The sequence below is a fragment of the Eubalaena glacialis genome, chromosome 9, assembly GCF_028564815.1.
Source record: "Eubalaena glacialis isolate mEubGla1 chromosome 9, mEubGla1.1.hap2.+ XY, whole genome shotgun sequence".
Classification (NCBI taxonomy): domain Eukaryota; kingdom Metazoa; phylum Chordata; class Mammalia; order Artiodactyla; family Balaenidae; genus Eubalaena; species Eubalaena glacialis.
The window spans coordinates 6,890,225-6,910,091 of record NC_083724.1 but is presented as its reverse complement, the minus strand read 5'-3'; the positions used below and the strand labels follow the sequence as shown (position 1 = coordinate 6,910,091).

At 46.2% G+C, this 19,867-nt stretch overlaps 1 protein-coding gene across 2 annotated transcripts in view; it reads left to right on the top strand.

Annotated features, from left to right (window-relative positions):
* Positions 1 to 19,867, top strand: part of NCS1 (neuronal calcium sensor 1) — a 57,899-nt gene that overhangs the window by 35,576 nt on the left and 2,456 nt on the right. Inside the window, exons 3-8 of one of the 2 annotated variants that reach the window (XR_009702053.1) lie at positions 1,444 to 1,582; positions 3,300 to 3,378; positions 4,633 to 4,721; positions 5,081 to 5,158; positions 7,641 to 7,781; positions 8,000 to 8,087. Coding sequence is in view for 1 of the 2 variants with exons in the window: in XM_061199762.1 (XP_061055745.1) it covers positions 1,444 to 1,582; positions 3,300 to 3,378; positions 4,633 to 4,721; positions 5,081 to 5,158; positions 8,000 to 8,098 (484 nt within the window). In the remaining variant the exon portion in view is untranslated. Of the gene's footprint in view, positions 1 to 1,443; positions 1,583 to 3,299; positions 3,379 to 4,632; positions 4,722 to 5,080; positions 5,159 to 7,640; positions 7,782 to 7,999; positions 8,118 to 19,867 lie in introns of those variants that run through there. The other variant, XM_061199762.1, reaches the window with a different exon arrangement.

Below are 19,867 nucleotides of genomic sequence, written 5' to 3'. Positions count from 1 at the left end.
GCCCTCAGTCACGGCGCCACCAGCAACTTTCCCAGGACGTGACGGGAGAGTGGCCCTGGGTAGACCAGAGAACAGTGGGGCAGTGTGGGGGACGTCTTCGGCGAGCCCGTGTCTCTGAGCATCTGGCCCCATCAGTGGTTACTTCGAACCCCACCTCAGCTCCAGTCTGGGCTGCAAGGACTTGCAGATCTCCCCGTCTCAAAGCCTCAGTTTCCTCATCTTTAAAATGGGCTTGGGACTTCCCTGGCGGTCCCCTGGTTAGGACTCCGTGCTTTCACTGCTGGGGCCCGGGTTCAATCCCTGGTCGGGGAACTAAGATCCCACAAGCCACGTGGCCAAAAAAAAAAAAAAAAAAAGAGGGCTTCATCATAGTACATTGCTCATAGGGCTGTTATGGGCGTTCCAGGAGAATCAGGTTTGCAAAGTTCCCAGCAGAGAGTGGTCCAGCAGAGGTAGCAGCTGGTAGCTGATAATAGCTGACCCCTCTCTCTAGCCCCCCTTTGTGGGGAATCCTCCTCAGAGGAATGTATGTCCTGGTTGGAGTTGCCAAGCTACACGCAGGAGCCAACTTATGAATTGATTTAAAAGAACACATTGAGGTCATAATACTAAAGATCATGCCATTGCTTATTTTTTACGTCCAGCCCTGTGCCAAGTATGCTACATCATCTCACGCAGTCCCCACAAGATGGATGTGATAGCTGTCCCTGTTTATAGATGAGGAGAGTCAGGCTCAGAGAGGTGAAGGCACCTGCCTGAGGATGCCGCTAGCAAATGCAGGACTGGGATTTGGGCTGCAAAGCCATGTTGCCATCAGCTGGCCGGGTATCTGGAGGGTCCCTGGGCACTGGGAATGCAGGGTGGGCAGGTCCAGTTGGAACCCACCAGGATGCCCTCCCAGCTTGCTGGGCGGCTCCCGCGTCGTTTACACAGTTCTCTGGGAACAGAGGCAGGGGAGCGGGTGTGTGCACACTGGGGGGTGCAGGCATGTGGGAGGAGCCAGCTGCCGGCCCCATATGGTGGCTCTGCCCACCAGCGCCACTAGCACCACCAGCCTGCCTGGCTCCGGGAGGGGCTCAGTGGAGAGGGTCGGGGAGGGGGGAGTACCTTGTGCGAGAGCGGGACTTCCGAGAGGTCGTTCATGCAAGTTTTATTTTAGTCGCCTGTGTGGAGCAGGGGGCCGAGTGGCCAAGTGACTCTTATCCCTCTGGGACAGATGAGGCTAAGAGAGGTGTGGCCACCTGCCCCAGGTCACACAGCTGGCGAGAGGCAGAGGTGGGACGAGCCCATGCCTGCGGAGTCCAGGTCTGTGCTCACAACCCCGTGTGGCGCTGTTTCCCGGGACAGGGATTCACAGGCTTCCAGGGCGCTGGGCAGGAGCTCCCAGTAGGTGGGTGATGCTGGAGTCTCCTTTACCCTCTCTCACCTGGTCTCTACCTCCAGGTACAAAGGCTTCATCAAGGACTGCCCCAGCGGGCAGCTGGACGCAGCGGGCTTCCAGAAGATCTACAAGCAGTTCTTCCCGTTTGGAGACCCCACCAAATTCGCCACATTTGTTTTCAACGTCTTTGATGAAAACAAGGTAAGCTGGGAATTGACAGGGCCTGTGCCAGCCCGGAGTCCCCTCCCTCCGGCGGCAGCCTGCGCGGCTCCACACCCACGCTGTCCTGCTGATGTTCCATTCCAGAGAAGGAACACACAGACGTGTGCACTCACACATACACATATACACACAAACGCACGCACATGCGTGCACACCCACACGTGCTTATACACAGATGCACACAAACGCATGCATGCACACACATACATGCACTCATATTGTACACAAATGCATGCACGTATATACATTGCAGGAGCTCACACATGCACAAGGAACCCACAGAGATCCGTGTATGCACATACATACCATGCACACAGACATACATGTATACACACATGCACACATATGTATACCTTGACCCTTTTCTTACAAGCACAAAATGCAAATGCCTCCAGGGATAATAACAGGATTTATAATCATAACTGACATTTACTGAACATTTACTACGTACTACGCTCTTTATGTGGATTTTTTTTTAATAAATTTATTTATTTATTTTATTTTTGGCTGCATCGGGTCTTCGTTGCTGCACACGGGCTTTCTCTAGTTGCGGCGAGCAGGGGCTACTCTTCGTTGCAGTGCGCGGGCTTCTCACTGTGGTGGCTTCTCTTATTGCGCAGCATGGGCTCTAGGTGCACGGGCTCAGTAGTTGCAGCACGCGGGCTCGGTAGTTGTGGCTTGCGGGCTCTAGAGTGCAGGCTCAGTAGCTGTGGTGCACGGGTTTAGTTGCTATGTGGATTAGTTTTAGTGAGACCTTACAACCAACTACCTGTAGGGATGCCTTTTAATTGCCCCCATTTTGCAGATGAGGAAACTGAGAATCATATAATATGGGATCTTTTGTGCCTGGCTTCTTTCACTGAGCATCGTGTTTTCAAGGCTTATCCGTGTTGCAGCGTGTCCCTTCCTGGTGACGGCCACCCTGACAGCATATCCACCATTGGGGCATCTGCAGTCCTCCAGACTCTGTGCCACGCTGGCATATTTCCTTGCTCTCTTGTATTCAAGGTGGATGTACTATAACTTGTTTCCACGCTCCACGCTGTAGGGCACTCGGATTTTTTCTGCTCTGTCACGCCCTGGCTTTCTCCGCAGGTGGCCTCAGCTGACAATCACACTGCCTGGCCCTGGGAAGAGCTCTGGCCTCTCCGGACCTCAGTTTCCGTATTTGCAAAATAAATAGGATTGAACAGTCCAGAGCCCCACCTTTTTCTAAAGCCCCTGAGCCTGTGGTTCAAGGCCGAGGAGAAAGGGGTTTCTGGGTGACTCCTGCCCAGAGGGTCATGTGTGCTGGTGGTCCCTCTTCCTCCCACCGGATGTGGAATGTCAGGCTCTCCCTTTGGCCTCACCCTTTTCCTTGTCCCTCCTACCTGGCTTTTCCCTTTTTTTTTTTTTTTTTGGCCACACCATGCAGCACGCGAGATCTTTGTTCCCCGACCAGGGATCAAACCCGTGCCCCCTGCATTGGGAGCGCGGAGTCTTATCCACTGGACCGCCAGGGAAGTCCTCTTTTCCCATTTCTAATCCTACCCCCTCCCCCTCCCCTTCCTTCTCCTGACCCTCATCCCTTCACTCCCGCACTCTCCACTTGGGTGTCTGGTACTTGCTGCCGCCCATCACCACCTGCCCAAGGTGCAGCCTGACCAGGTGACTCAGCGCTAACTGAGGCCCACCCCCACTCCTCTCTCTCCTGCAGGACGGGCGGATTGAGTTCTCTGAGTTCATCCAGGCGCTGTCGGTGACCTCGAGGGGAACCCTGGATGAGAAGCTACGGTGTAAGTCCTGCCCCCTGGGCTCTATGGGACGGCCACTGGGCGGTCCCAGGTGGGAGGGAGGCCAGCTACCTGGGCCAGGTCATCTGTCTGGGGCTGAGAGTGGCACAGATGTCCTGCCCTTCCAGGTCAGAGGCAGTTTCTTGGAGGAGGCCAGGCAGGAGGAACGTGTCTTCCTTAGATGTGTGGACAGATGGGGCAGGAGCAAAGGGGCATCCGAGCAGGTGCAGACATGGGACCTCGGGCAGGACAGCGTGGAGTTAAAAGACCCGGTTCCAGGGCTGGATCCACCACTTAGGAGGCTGTTTTGATGACTGATCTCATTCATTCACTTATTTACTGGTTCACCCAACAGATGTTGACCAAACACGGCCACGTGTCAGTGCTGGGCAGAGGCCAGGACCCACGGGTGCATCAGATAGACAGGCACCTGCCCTTGCGGCTGTCAGTCTAGCTCAGGGACCTTATCTGAAAGATCCCAGAAAACTGCAACCGAGGCAGGAAGAGGGAATTGTGAACCGACAGGAGAGGAACTGACCCTGTTATGAGTCGGGAGCTGAGCTGGGAAGGGTGAAGGTGCCAGGGAGGAAGGAGGGAAGAGGGTTCCAGGCAGGGGAACAGCATGTGCGAGGCCCTGAGGAGGAATGAGAGAAGGATTCAGAGGGGAGAGTGTGCAGGCTTGTGCTGCTGGGAGAGGGAATCTGGAGAGACGATGAAAACAGCTGGGCCAGAACTCACTTCCCACTGAGACACTTTCACTGCTTTGCATCGGCACCGAGAAAACGCGGCAGTTTCTTTTTCTTTCTCTTTTTAGGAATAAAAGAGGATTTTATTTATACAGAAGCTCCTCCCCTCCTCCCCAGGCATATTATTTTATTTTCTAAGTTGATCCCAGCAGGATACAGTGTAATTGTGGAAAGGAAGTGGGCTGAAAGGAGGCAGAGGCCGGGGCATGGGGAAGGAGAGGGGGGCCTTTAGGGCTCCTCCTGGGGTCCCCTCCCTCCCTCCCTCAGCTCCAGCTCCAGCCTCAGCTCTCGCAGACCCAGTGCCCCCTCCTTTTTATATTTAGGTTTTTATTTAATAACCCTAGTTGAAACGGCGCATGTGTTCCTGTCGTGCGTGCGCATGCGCGTGTCCCGTCTGTTTTGATGTAAATATTCATTGATTGGATGAGTAATGGGGCTGTGGTGCAGGGGCGGGGACCAGCACCCCCTGCCCCGGGCCGCGGGTCACTCTGCCCTGGCTGGTTGACCGCAGGGGCCTTCAAGCTCTACGACTTGGATAACGACGGCTACATCACCAGGAACGAGATGCTGGATATAGTGGACGCCATTTACCAGATGGTGGTGAGAGGCCCGGATCCTATGGGGTAGGGGGAGGCAGTAGGGGCATCAAATTTAGTGACTGGGCCTGTCCCAGAGGAAGCACCCCCGTGGGACTGCTCTCCTGACCGGGGCAAGCGTTGGCCAGGCGAGGGTCACTGCCTGGGGCCGCTCAGCACATCTGCAGTTGGGTGGCAGATGGGGGCTGGGGTGGGCGGGAGGTTCCAGAGCAGAATTACAGATGGCGGGGGACACTGCGGGGAGTGGGAGGCAGAGGCGGTCATCATCTGGAACCCGCCCAGGTCTGGGGAGCATATTTTTGGGAAAAGGGCCCAAAGCCCAGAGTGCCAGGAGCCAGCCCCCACCTTGTCTGTCCCTGGCAGGGGAACACCGTGGAACTCCCCGAGGAGGAGAACACCCCCGAGAAGAGGGTGGACCGAATCTTCGCCATGATGGACAAGGTGAGACCCCTCCCCGTAGGCGCCACTGACCACCTAGGGGCCTGGCTCGAGGCAGGCAGCACACCTGGTGTGACGTCCACTGGTCCGGTTGGCAGCCGTCCCCTTCAGACATGCAGGGTTTTAAGTAAATTTGTCCAACACTTTCTCTTTGATCGCCTAAGATTCTTTATTTATTTTTTAAAATTAATTAATTAATTAATTTATCTATTTTTGGCTGCGTTGGGTCTTTGTTGCTGCGTGCGGGCTTTTCTCTAGTTGTGGCGAGAGCGGGGGCTGCTCTTCGTTGTGGTGCGCGGGCTTCTCATTGCGGTGGCTTCTCTTGTTGCGGAGCACGGGCTCTAGGCACGCGGGCTTCAGTAGTTGTGGCTCGCGGGCTCTAGAGCGCAGGCTCAGTCGTTGTGGCGCATGGACTTAGTTGCTTTGCGGCATGTGGGATCTTCCCAGACCAGGGATCGAACCCATGTCCCCTGCATTGGCAGGCGGATTCTTAACCACTGGGCCACCAGGGAAGTCCCAAGATTCTTCACCTTTTAAATTTTTTGCCATGGACAAGAAATTTGGGCGTTCTGGAGAAGTTGTCTGTGGACTTCTCAGAGTAATGGTTTTAAGTGCATGAGATAAAATCCACAGGACTAAGAAGGAAGCTATTTTGGAATGCAGCTATCAAAATTTTTTTTAAAAGAATTTGTGATGTGGTATATGAGCTTCTTTATGAACACATCGGATGATGAGATATAGCGGTTTAAGCACCCCACAATTTCGAATCGATGATATGTGCAGGTGATGCCTACAGCAACTGTGGAGTGTTATAAAAATGCCTCAATCCCCACAGTTGACAAAGTCACAGGTACTGCTGGTTCTGTGGGAGATCGTTACCTAGATTCATTATGGAAGGAAGAGCTAAATTTCAGTTATAAGTTAGCGAAAAGAAAGACCTCATTTTTTCCCATTTTAGTTCACAGGCCTCCTGAATTCTGTCCTCAGACCCCAGGTTAAGAAACCCTTCTTTATACCAAACTTTTTTTAAAACTGGAAATAACTTTGTTTTAAACTGGAATTTCATATCAAGATGGTAAGGAAACCCAGTATTGCTTGCCTTCAATAAAGAATTCAAATGAACAGTGACCTTGGGCTTATTATTACATTCTGGCTAGGTACAGGTGCCTGCCCTGAAAGCTTTGAGCTTGAGGCCTTACTTCCTTGATTTAAAAAAGTGAGGGGGCTTCCCTGGTGGCGCAGTGGTTGAGAATCTGCCTGCCAATGCAGGACACACGGGTTCGAGCCCTGGTCTGGGAAGATCCCACATGCCGCGGAGCAGCTAGGCCCGTGAGCCACAACTACTGAGCCTGCACGTCTGGAGCCTGTGCTCCGCAACAAAGAGAGGCCACGACAGTGAGAGGCCTGCGCACCGCGATGAAGAGTGGCCCCCGCTCGCCGCAACTAGAGAAAGCCCTTGCACAGAAAGGAAGACCCAACACAGCCCAAAATAAATAAAATAAATAAATAAATTAATTAATTAAAAAAAAAAAAAAGCGAGATCACATATCAGAGGCAGTAAAGACACAGAGGCTCAGACCACGCTGGGCTCCTGATAATAATCAGAAGATGTGTCCATAGAGTGCGGCAGAGAATACTAACTTCTCGCAGGGTGGTTCAACGTTATTTAACACTAAGGTGTTAAATCCCCCCCACCCCCAATTCAGACCTCCCTTATTTTGGGAAGCAAAGTCCACGGTGTAGTCAGACTGGGTGTAAATCTGGCTTCCCCAGTTAGCCGCCAGGGGGCCCTGGTTAGGTGACTGAGCCTCGGCATCCTCACCGGTGAAATGGTGATAAGAGCAGCCCCTCTTTGGCTAAACAATACGCTGCTAAATAACCAAGAGATCACTGAAGAAATCAAAGAGGGAATCAAAAAATACCTAGAGACAAATGACAATGAAAACACGACGACCCAAAACCTATGGGATGCAGCAAAAGCACTTCTAAGAGGGAAGTTTATAGCAATATAATCCTACCTCAAGAAACAAGAAAAATCTCAGATAAATAATCTAACCTTACACCTAAAGGAACCAGAGAAAGCAGAGCAGCCCCTCTTCTTAGAGCGGCTGTGAGGACCCCATGAGACCAAGCGCACGCATAGCATGAGCGGGGCCCACGGTAGACGACCCTCAAGGTCTGCCTGCGGAGCTTGTGGAAACCTCGTCACGATCTCTCTCTCTGGGTGCAGGCTGTGGGTGGCTTCCAAGGCCTTTTTCTTTTGCTCTCACGGGTTTCCTTGCAAGATGCTCCAGGGGAAGGGATTCTGGCCCAAACCATCTCCTTCTGCAAGAGACCCACTAAAGCCCCTTTACGTGGGCTCCGTCCAGCCTCCTCGTAGGTCTCCCGGGGGATGGCTTAAATGCCCTTCCAAGGGTGACTCCAGAGAAATGCATCAGGCTCTGAGCCCTGTGGGATTAACACCCTCTGTGGGGATGAACAACAGTGAGGATGATACCTGGGGAGTTATCGGGTGCTTCCAGTCTGCCGAGCACGTCACACAGCTCAAGGAGTGCCCACCTCAGTGCCCTGAAGAAGCCGTTCAATTCTCTCCAGTCTCCAGATGAGGAAACAAGAGCCCAGAGAGGTGGGTCGTGTGCCCAAGGTCACCCAGCCAGGAAGTGCCCGCGTCTGTCTGTGCCTGACCCCTCCCACCTAATGAGCTGCCTTGCTTCCCTCCTGACTTAACTGTGGAAGCAGCCCTGGGCTGGGCTTGGGGAGGGAGCGTCCAGGGCCCAGGGCAGAGGCCGCTGTCCTGGGAGGTTGGTTGTCCCCTCACCTTCACCCTCCTCTCTCTGCTTGCAGAATGCCGACGGGAAGCTGACGCTGCAGGAGTTCCAGGAAGGATCCAAGGCGGACCCGTCTATCGTGCAGGCGCTGTCCCTCTACGATGGGCTGGTATAGTCCAGGGCCCAGAGCTGAGGTGAGTGGAGGGGGACTTGGGGCCTGGGGTGGGGGCAAGGGGGCAAACCCAGCCTCAGGACACTTGGAGTTGGCAGATAAGTACCTGCGTTTCCGGGGGGGGGTGGAATCAGGGTGTGCCCAGTTGGAGCATAGCTAGTAGGGAAAGCCTAGGAGACAGGACCTTCACATCAGCCAGGGCTCCTCTATTTTTGTCATTTTTATATACCCAGATTCAGCCTGAGAGTTTACTTGAATAGAAGTTTCCCTGGGTTGAAAACACTTTGAAAATCCCAGCTCTCAGCCCGGACCAGGGGCCTGGGAGAACAGGAGTTTCTCATCTTCTCTCCGTTGGGGTGGCTGAAGACCTCATCTCCCGCTCTCTTGATCAATAGCTCCAACGTGGTTTCTTTTTTTCCCCAGTCAGGACGCAGGATGATAGCCCACAGAGGCCTTTGCTGCTGGCAGAGAACTGACCCCCATGGTCCTGTCCAGCTGCAAACACTCTTTTTTTTTTATCATCTTTATTAGAGTATCATTGCTTTACAATGTTGTGTCAGTTTCTGCTGTATCACAAAGTGAATCAGCTATACATATACATATGTCCCCATATCTCTTCCCTCTTGCATCTCCCTCCCTCCCACCCTCCCTATCCCACCCCTCTAGGTGGACACAAAGCACCGAGCTGATCTCCCTGTGCTATGCGGCTGCTTCCCAATAGCTATCTATTTTACGTTTGGTAGTGTATATATGTCCATGCCACTCTCTCACTCTGTCCCAGCTTACCCGTCCCCCTCCCCATATCCTCAAGTCCATTCTCTAGTAGGTCTGCATCTTTATTCCCGTCTTGCCCCTAGGTTCTTCTGACCATTTTTTTACAAACACTCTTGTATGTGTCTCCTGGTGGACGGATGATGCATTCTGTTGATATAGATCTAAGAGTAGAATTGCTGGGACATAGAATGTGTGTATGTTTAGCTTTAGTAGATACTTCCAGAAGTTTTCCAACATGGTTGTACCATCTCCTACTCCCACTTGTGGTGTATGAGAGCTCCCACTGCTCCACATCCTTGCCAACACTGGGTGTTCTCTGTCTTTTAAAATTTCAACTGTTTTGGTGGGCGTGTCATGATAGCTTGTTGTAATCTTAATTTGCATCTCACTGATGAACACAGAAGTTGGGCACCTTGTCATATGTGCATCCTCCGTTTTACCATCACCTTTTGTGCAGTGCTGTCTTAGTTATCTGTTGCTGCACACTGCAGTACCACAAAACAGCAGCTGAAAAGAACAAACATCAGGAATTTGGGTACAGCTTTGTTGGGTGCCTTTGGCTCAAGGTCTCTCATGAGGATGCAGCCAAGCTGTCAGGAGGGTGGACAACCATCCCAGTTTGCCCAGGACTGTCCCGGATTTAGTGCTGAAGGTCCCATGTCCTGGGAAACCCCTCTGTATTAGGTAAACTGGGATGATCATCAGCTGTTGGCCAGGACTGCGGTCTCATCTGAAGGCTTGGCCAGGGGTGACCCACTTGTAAGCTCACTCATTTGGTTTGGCGGCCTCACCATGTGGCCCTCTGCACAGGGCTGCCTGACAACATGGCGGCTGGCTTCCCCCAGGGTAAGCTTTCTGAGAGGGAGGGAGGAGAACCCAAGATGAAAGCACAGTCTTTTTATAACTTGATCTTGAGAAGCAAGATCCCATCGCTTCTTTTTAAAGAATGCCTTGGCTACTTTAGGCTATTTCTATACAAATTTTAGAATCAACTTATAAATGTCTACACACACACACACACATGCTGGGATTTTGATTGGGATTGAGTTGAGTCTACTGTTCAGTTTGGGGGAGAATTGGCATCTTTATAATGTTGAGTCTTCCAATCCATGAAGATGGTATATCTCTCTCTGTGTTTAGGTCTTTAAATTTTTTTTCTCTATAACATTTTGCTGTTTTTAGCTAAAAGGTCTTTCACATCTTTTAGTTGATTTATTCCTAAGTATTTGATGTTTTTGATGGTGTTTTAAACAGTAATTTTAAAATTGTATTTTCTGTTTGTTTCTGATTTATAGAAATTCAGTTGATTTTTGTTTATTGATCATATATCCATGGTCCTGCTAACTTCATTTATTAAATCTAGGAGTCTGCCTTAGATTCTTTTGGATTGTCTACATTCTATTTCTTCCTTTCCTATCCCTCTGCCTTTTGTTCCTTTTTCCTGCTTCCTCGCACTGGTTGGGCCCTCCAGTCACATAGGAGTAGTGACGGTGAACATTCTTGTCTCATTCTCAGTCTTGGGGGAAAGCTTTCAATAATTCACCATTAGTTACGATGCTTGTTATAGGTCCTTTGTAGATAGATTTTAGCAGATTTAGAAAGTTTCCTTCTTTTCTAGTTTGGTAGGAGTTATTTGTTTTTTTAAAAAAAATCATGAGTGGTATTGAACTTTATCAAAATTTTCTGCATTTATCAAGATGCTCATATGACTTTTCTCTCTTTTTTGTTGTCAATATGATGAATTACACTGATTGATTTTGTGTGTGTGTGCATGTGTGTGTGCGTGTGTGTGCGTGTGTGTGCGTGCATGTGCGTGCGTGCGTGTGCGTGTGTGCGTGCGTGCGTGCGTGTGTGTGTGCGTGTGTGCGTGTGCGTGTGTGCGTCTGTGTGAATACATTTTATGGATCATCCGTGGATTCCTGTCCACTTAAATACACTACCTTTTTTATTTCTATTCTTTTTCAAATTATTTTCCCATTTAGGTTGTTACATAATATTGAGCAGAGTTCCCTGTGCTATACAGTAGGTCCTTGTTGCTTATCCATTTTTTTAAAAAAAATTTTTAATAGATCTTTATTGGAGTATAATTGCTTCACAATACTGTGTTAGTTGATGTTGCACAACAAAGTGAATCAGCCATATGCATACACATGTCCCCATATCCCCTCCCTCTTGAGCCTCCCTCCCATCCTCCCTATCCCACCCCTCTAGGTCATCGCGAAGTACCGAGCCGATCTCCCTGTGCTATGCAGCTGCTTCCCACCAGCCAACTATTTTACATTCCGTAGTGTATATATGTCGATGGTAACCTCACTTCACCCCAGCTTCGCCCTCCAGTCCCATGTCGTCAAGTCCATTTTCTATGTCTACCTCTTTATTCCTGCCCTGCAACTAGGTTCATCAGTACCATCATTTTTTTTTTTTTTTTTAGATTTCATATATATGTGTTAGCATACGGTATTTGTTTTTCTCCTTCTGACTTACTTCACTCTGTACGACAGACTCTAGGTCCATCCACCTCACTACAAATAACTCAATTTCATTTCTTTTTATGACTGAGTAATATTCCATTGTATATATGTGCCACATCTTCTTATCCATTCATCTGTCAGTGGACATTCAGGTTGGTTCCGTGTCCTGGCTATTGTAAATAGTGCTGCAATGAACATTGTGGTACATGTCTCTTTTTGAATTATGGTTTTCTCAGGGTATATGCCCAGTAGTGGGATTGCTGGGTCATATGGTAGTTCTAATTTTAGTTTTTTAAGGAACCTCCATACTGTTTTCCATAGTGGTTGTAACAGTTTACATTCCCACCAACAGTGCAGGAGGGTTCCCTTTCACCACACCCTTTCCAGCATTTATTTGTTTCTAGATATTTTGAAAATGGCCATTCTGACCAGCGTGAGGTGATACCTCATTGTAGTTTTGATTTGCATTTCTCTAATAATTAGTGATGTTGAGCATCTTTTCATGTGCCTCTTGGCCATCTGTATGTCTTCCTTGGTGAAATGTATATTTAGGTCTTCTCCCCATTTTTTAACTGGATTGTTTGTTTTTTGATATTGAGCTCCATGAGCTGTTTGTATATTTTGGAGATTAATCCTTTGTCTGTTGTTTCATTTGCAAATATTTTCTCCCATTCTGAGGGTTGTCTTTTCGTCTTGTTTATGGTTTCCTTTGCTGTGCAAAAGCTTTTAAGTTTAATTAAGTCCCATTTGTTTATTTTTGTTTTTATTTCCATTTCTCTAGGAGGTGGGTCAAAAAAGATCTTGCTGTGGTTTATGTCAGTGTTTTTTCCTATGTTTTCCTCTAAGAGTTTTATAGTGTCTGGCCTTACATTTACGTCTTTAATCCATTTTGAGTTTATTTTTGTGTATGGTGTTAAGGAGTGTTCTAATTTCATTCTTTTACATGTAGCTGTCCAGTTTTCCCAGCACCACTTATTGAAGAGGCTGCCTTTTTCCCACTGAATGTTCTTGCCTCCTTTGTCGTAAATTAGGTGCCCATATGTGCGGGGTGTATCTCTGGGCATTCTATCTTGTACCATTGATCTATATTTCTGTTTTTGTACCAGTACCATTCTGTCTTGATTACTGTAGCTTTGTGGTATAGTTTGAAGTCAGGGAGCCTGATTCCTCCAACTCCGTTTTTCTTTCTCAAGATTGCTTTGGCTATTTGGGGTCTTTTGTGTTTCCATACAAATTGTAAAATTTTTTGTTCTAATTCTGTGAAGAATGCCATTGGTAGTTTGATAGGGATTGCATTGAATCTGTAGATTGCGTTGGGTAGTGAAGTCATTTTCACAATATTGATTCTTCCAATCCAAGAACATGGTGTATTTCTCCATCTGTTTATGTCATCTTTGATTTCTTTCATCAGTGTTTTGTAGTTTTCTGAGTACAAGTCTTTCGCCTCCTTAGGCAGGTTTATTCCTAGGTATTTTATTCTTTTTGTTGCATTGGTAAATGGGAGTGTTTCCTTAATCTCTCTTTCTGATTTTTCGTTGTTGGTGTATAGGAATGCCAGAGATTTCTGTGCATTAATTTTGTATCCTGCAACCTTACCAAATTCATTGATTAGTTCTAGTAGTTTTCTGGTGGCATCTTTAGGATTTTCTATGTGTAGTATCATGTCATTGGCAAACAGTGACAGTTTTACTTCTTCTTTTCCAACTTGTATTCCTTTGATTTCTTTTTCTTCTCTGATTGCTGTGGCTAGGACTTCCAAAACTATGTTGAATAAGAGTGGCAAGAGTGGACATCCTTGTCTTGTTCCTGATCTTAGTGGGTATACTGTCAGTTTTTCACCATTGAGTATGATGCTTGCTGTGGGTTTGTCATATATGGCCTTTATTGTGTTGAGGTAGGTTCCCTCTATTCCCATTTTCTGGAGAAGTTTTATAAATCGGTGTTGAATTTTGTTAAAAGCTTTTTCTGCATCTATTGAGATGATCATATGGTTTTTATTCCTTAATTTGTTAATGCGGTGTATCACATTGATTGATTTGCATATATTGAAGAATCCTTGCATCCTGGGATAAATCCCACTTGATCATGGTGTATGATCCTTTTAATGTGTTGTTGGATTCTGTTTGCTAGTATTTTGTTCAGGAATTTTGCATCTAGGTTCATCAGTGATATAGATCTATAATTTTCTTTTTTTGTGATATCTTTTTCTGGTTTTAGTATCAGGGTGATGGTGGCTTCATAGAATGAATTTGGGAGTGTTTCTCCCTCTGCAATTTTTTGGAAGAGTTTGAGAAGGATCAGTGTTAGCTCTTCTCTAAATGTTTGATAGAATTCACCTGTGAAGCCATCTGGTCTTGGACTTTTGTTTGTTGGAAGATTTTTTTTTTTTTAATTTATTATTTATTTATTTATTTATTTATTTTATTCATTTATTTTTTTTGGCTGCATTGGGTCTTCGTTGCTGCGCGCGGGCTTTCTCTAGTTGCGGCGAGCGGGGGCTACTCTTTGTTGCGGTGCACAGGCTTCTCATAGCGGTCACTTCTCTTATTGTGGAGCACAGGCTCTAGGCGCATGGGCTTCAGTAGTTGCGGCACTCGGGCTCAGTAGTTGTGGCTCACGGGCTCTAGAGCACAGGCTCAGTAGTTGTGGCACACGGGCTTAGTTGTTCCGCGGCATGTGGGATCTTCCCAGACCAGGGCTCGAACCCCTGTCCCCTGCATTGGCAGGCGGATTCTTAACCAGTGTGCCACCAGGGAAGCCCCTCCAGCTTTCTTTTGATTTCCATTTGCATGGAATATCTTTTTCCATCCCTTCACTTTCAGTCTGTATGTGTCCCTAGGTCTGAAGTGGGTCTCTTGTAGACAGCATATATATGGGTCTTGTTTTTGTATCCATTCAGCCAGTCTGTGTCTTTTGGTTATGGCATTTAATCCATTTACATTCAAGGTCATTATCGATATGTATGTTCCTATTACCATTTTCTTAATTGTTTTGGGTTTGTTTTTGTGGGTCTTTTTCTTCTCTTGTGTTTCCCGCTTAGAGAAGTTTCTTTAGCATTTGTTGTAAAGCTGGTTTGGTGGTGCTGAATTCTCTTAGCTTTTGCTTGTCTGAAAAGCTTTTGACTTCTCCACCGAATCTGAATGAGATCCTTGCTGGGTAGAGTAATCTTGGTTGTAGGTTTTTATCTTTCATCACTTTAAGTATATCCTGCCACTCCCTTCTGGCCTGCAGAGTTTCTGCTGAAAAATCAGCTCGTAACCTTATGGGGGTTCCTTTGTATGTTATTTTTTGTTTTTCCCTTGCTGCTTTTAATAATTTTTCTTTGAATTTAATTTTTGTTAGTTTGATTAATATGTGTCTTGGTGTGTTTTTCCTAGGTTTTATCCCGTATGGGACTCTCTGTGCTTCCTGGACTTGGGTGACTGTTTCCCATCTTAGGGAATTTTTCAACTATAATCTCTTCAAATATTTTCTCAGACCCTTTCTTTTTCTCTTCTTCTGGGACCCCTATAATTCGAATGTTGGTGCATTTAGTGTTGTCCCAGAGGTCTCTGAGATTGTCCTCAATTCTTTTCATTCTTTTTTCTTTATTCTGCTCCTCAGCAGTTATTTCCACCATTTTGTCTTCCAGCTCATTTATTCGTTCCTCTGCCTCAATTATTCTGTAATTGATTCCTTCTAGTGTATTTTTCATTTCAATTATTGTGTTGTTCATCTCTGTTTGTTTGTTCTTTAGTTCTTCTAGTTCTTTGTTAAACATTTCTTGTATTTTCTCAATCCGTGCCTCCATTCTATTTCCGAGATTCTGGATCATCTTTACTACCATTACTCTGAATTCTTTTTCAGGTAGATTGCCTATTTCCTCTTCATTTATTTGGTCTTGTAGATTTTTACCTTGCTCCTCCATCTGTGACATATTTTTTTGCCATCTCATTTTTTTTTGTTTTTTTTTGAGTGGGATTGTGTTCCTGTCTTACTGGTTGTTTGGCCTGAGGCTTTTAACACTGGGGTTTGTAGGCTATTGGGTAGAGCTGGGTCTTGGTGCTGAGATGAGGAACTCCGTGAGACCTCACTCCAATGAATAGTCCCTGGGGTCTGAGGTTCTCTGTTAGTCTAGTGGTTCGGACTTGGAGCTCCCACTGCAGGAGCTTCAGCCGACCTGGGCTTGTGAACCAAGGTCCTGCAAGCTGCCTGGGGTGGCAAAAATAACCCCACAACAATAACAAAGTAAAAAATAAAATTAGACTAGGAAACTAACAGATATGTTAGGAAGAATATGAAAATAAAAATATAGATGAATCAACAACTGGAAGGTACATCAGTACCACAATAGTAAAAAAGAGGAGGAGGGAAAAGAAAAAAAAAAAAGAAAAAAGGGGGGGGGAAGGCCTTAGCTGTGGAGGGTGGGGCCTAAGCAAGGGCGAGGTTTGGGTGGTGGGCGGGGCCAGTGCTCAGGATCTGGAAAAGGCCCTGGGGGCTGTAGGGGGGTGGAACTTAGGCTCAAGGAACAGAAGGGACCCAGGCGTGCCCCCCACCCCTGGTCTCAGAGGACAGGGGACCTCACCTGGGAGCCCAGCAGGCTTCCTGGGCTCGAGTGGGTGGGGCAATCACCCTCTGCTCCTCTCCCTCTCCTCCCAGAAGGCCCCTCCCATGTGCCTCTCCTATTCTCCCCCTGGCCTCCTTCTTATGCCCCCAAGGACCCACGTGGCCTGGAGGGGGCCTTGGAGGGCAGGGGACTGGCCTGGGAGCTCAGCAGGCTCCCCGGCCCGAGTGGGCGGGGCAATCACCCTCTGCTCCTCTCCCACTCCTCCTGGATGGCTCCTCCCGCCTGCCTCTCTTGATCTCCCCAGCCTCCCTCCTATGCCTATTTCATTCTTTTTAAAGGCTGAGTAATATTCCATTGTATATATGTACCACATCTTCTTTACCCATTCTCTGTCGATGGACATTTAGGTTGTTTCCATGTCTTGGCTATCGTAAACAAAGCTGCAATGAACACTGGGGTGCATGATCCTTTCGAACCATGTTTTTCTCTGGATATATCCTCAGGAATGGGATTGCAGGATCATATGGTAGCTCTATTTTTAGTTTTTAAAGGAACCTTCATACTGTTCTCCATAGTGGCTGCACCAATTTACATTCCCGCCAACAGTGTAGGAGGGTTCTCTTCTCTTCACACCCTCTCCAGCATTTACTGTTTGTGGATTTTTTTTATTTTTTTATTTTTTTAATTTTAGGCTGTGTTGGATCATCATTGCAGTGCGTGGGCTTCTCATTGCAGTGGCTTCTTTCGCTGTGGAGCACGGGCTCTAGGCGCGCGGCTTCAGTAGTTGTGGCACATGGGCTCAATAGTTGTGGCTCACAGGCTCTAGAGCGCAGGCTCAGTAGTTGTGGCGCACAGGCTTAGTTGCTCTGCAGCATGTGGGATCTTCCTGGATCAGGGATCGAACCCGTGTCCCCTGCACTGGCAGACAGATTCTCAACCACTGTGCCACCAGGGAAGCCCCTGTCTGTGGATTTTTTGATGATAGCCATTCTAACTTACACCGATTGACTTTTGAATGCTAAGCCACCCATGATGTGCTTTTATGTATCATCAGATTTGATTTGCTGATATTTTGTTTAGGAAGTCTGTTTTGAAGCTTCTAATATTCTTATATTTTTGCACAAGACATCCGTTTTCATTGAAGAGACGTTAGAAAATATGTTTAAAAAGAAAACTTCCATAGAAAAGTTTATTGAAAAAAACCCTTCATATATAACCCAGAAATAACCACTGTGAACATTTTGTGTCCAGAATGATTCAGAAAGAATTGAACACTTAACAAAAACTTAATACTCAGTAACTAGGTCACATAGGACCATATAATCAAACCAATTTATAAAGGAACTGTGACAGTTATTTCTATAATCTTAAAAATGTTCAGTATGCAGCTCTGGGTCCCACAGTGCATACTGATCTGTTGTCTGATTTTTCAGAGTCCCCCTTTTGTGAATTACCACCAGTGGCCTCATTGGCAACTATCATATAACAGCTGCTTTATTTCCTCCAGGCCATGGAAAAATGGTGCAAACATAAGTTCTTGCTGTATCCCCCCAATGAAAAGTTGTACGGTGTAATTAATTTCTTTAAAGTGTGTGATTCTTTTTGAATTACCCTATTTGTTTTTGTCTTACAGTTTTCTATGAATATATGTGTATATATATTTCCTCAACAACGAGTTCATAACCATATGCTGTTGGCTGTGTTTTTTTTTTTTTTTAAAGGAACAACTTGTAGGGAACATTTATTTTTTCTTTTGGAGACTCAACACTAAGAAAAGAGATTTTTAATGTGTTTTACCCAACTTGGCTTCACATCCTGTTGTGTGAAGGATGGCTACACTGGCTTTCCTTTTTTTTTTTTTTTTTTTAACATCTTTATTGGAGTATAATTGCTTTACAATGGTGTGTTAGTTTCTGCTTTATAACAAAGTGAATCAGTTATACATATACATATGTTCCCATATCTCTTCCCTCTTGCGTCTCCCTCCCTCCCACCCTCCCCATCCCACCCCTCCAGGTGGTCACAAAGCACCGAGCTGATCTCCCTGTGCTATGCGGTTGCTTCCCACTTAGCTATCTATTTTACGTTTGGTAGTGTATATATGTCCATGCCACTCTCTAACTTTGTCCCAGCTTACCCTTCCCCCTCCCCATATCCTCAAGTCCATTCTCTAGTAGGTCTGTGTCTTTATTCCTGTCTTGCCACTAGGTTCTTCATGACCTTTTTTTTTTTTTCCCTTAGATTCCATATGTATGTGTTAGCATACTGTATTTGTTTTTCTCTTTCTGACTTACTTCACTCTGTATGACAGACTCTAACTCCATCCACCTCATTACAAATAACTCAATTTCGTTTCTTTTTGTGTCTGAGTAACATTCCATTGTATGTGTGTGCCACATCTTCTTTATCCATTCATCCGATGATGGACACTTAGGTTGCTTCCATGTCCTGGCTATTGTAAATAGAGCTGCGATGAACATTTTGGTACATGACTCTTTTTGAATTATGGTTTTCTCTACACTGGCTTTCCTTAACACAATTTATGTAGACATATATCTTACCCTCACCAGCAACATGTCGGCCAACACGATGTAACTTTATTTCCATGACAAGTTTTTCAGGGTGACAAGATCCACTTTTCTATAGCTCTTCCCGAAAATTGCCATACCATTTTTCTCAGGCCTTCCTAGATCCTGCCTGATAGTAATTATATCCAATTTGTGTTCCACTGTTTTTGTGATTTATTTGCCTTCTCAGATTCCTGATGGATCATAATTCTTAGATAAATTACCGTTATATAATTCACTGAATTATTCAGGAACTGAGATCATGCATATTTTTTGCGTCACTAAATGTTGCTCGAGATCATCATTTTTAATAGCTGCATAGTATTCCGTTTATGGCTGGACCACACTTCAACCAGTCTTATGGTGTGGGGCACTTAGGTTGTTGGAAATTTGAGAGTGGATTAAAACAATTTTTATTATGGGAACATTCTCATGCAATAGTAGAGAGAATATGTAACTCCGTGTACCCATCTCCCAGCTTCAGAATCACCGATTCACAGCAATCTTGTACCATCTATACCCTCCCCCACACACCCCCGACACTGGGTGGTTTTGAAGCAAATTCAAGACATCGTATCATTTCATACATAAATATTTCAAAATGTATTTCTAAAAGATAACAATTCTTTAAAACAAATCCATAATACCCAAAAAATCAATAATTCCTTAATACGCTCTCATCAGCACTTATATTCCACTTTCCTGTTGTCTCACAATTTTTTTCACTTTGTTTATTGGAATCTGAGTAAAGTCCATAGATAGCAACTGGTTGATAGGTCTACGTTTATTTTAGTCTCTTAAGTTTTCCGCCTTCCCTTTTCCTTCTTGCTATTTGCTGAGCAGAGCATTCTGTACAGCGCCCCATGGTGCTGTTAACAGGCTCTCCTCTTTGTTGTTCTTCCTGGAAATGGCAGTTACATCTGCAGGCTGGCTTGGCATTGGGTTTGGTCCACTTTGGGCGAGAACACCTCATGAGTGGGGTGGTGTGTGTCTGGCAGGTGCACATGACCTCGGTGACATCAGCAGCTGTTGCTGATCGCCACCTCTGTCCATTCATTCATTACATGGTGCAAAATGGTGACGTCCTAAAGTTGTCTTTCCTTCTTCGTCATTGGCTAGATTACTTTGACAAAGGGAAACTTCCCCTCATCCACTCGTTGGTTACCCCGAGGCTTGGTTTTCATAGGGAAGGCATGATGGATACTTGATTCTTTATCAGTTTTCAAAACGAGTTGCATTTCTAAAATCCTTAGAGGTGACCAATGAAGTTTTTAAAAAATATATGTGTAACTATGAATTTAGGGATTTAAATGCATTTGGTGAGTTTCATCATGTTTGCAGTTCTTTTTTTTACATTTTTTTTTGGCCACACCGCACAGCTTATGGGATTTTAGTTCCCCAACCATGGATCGAA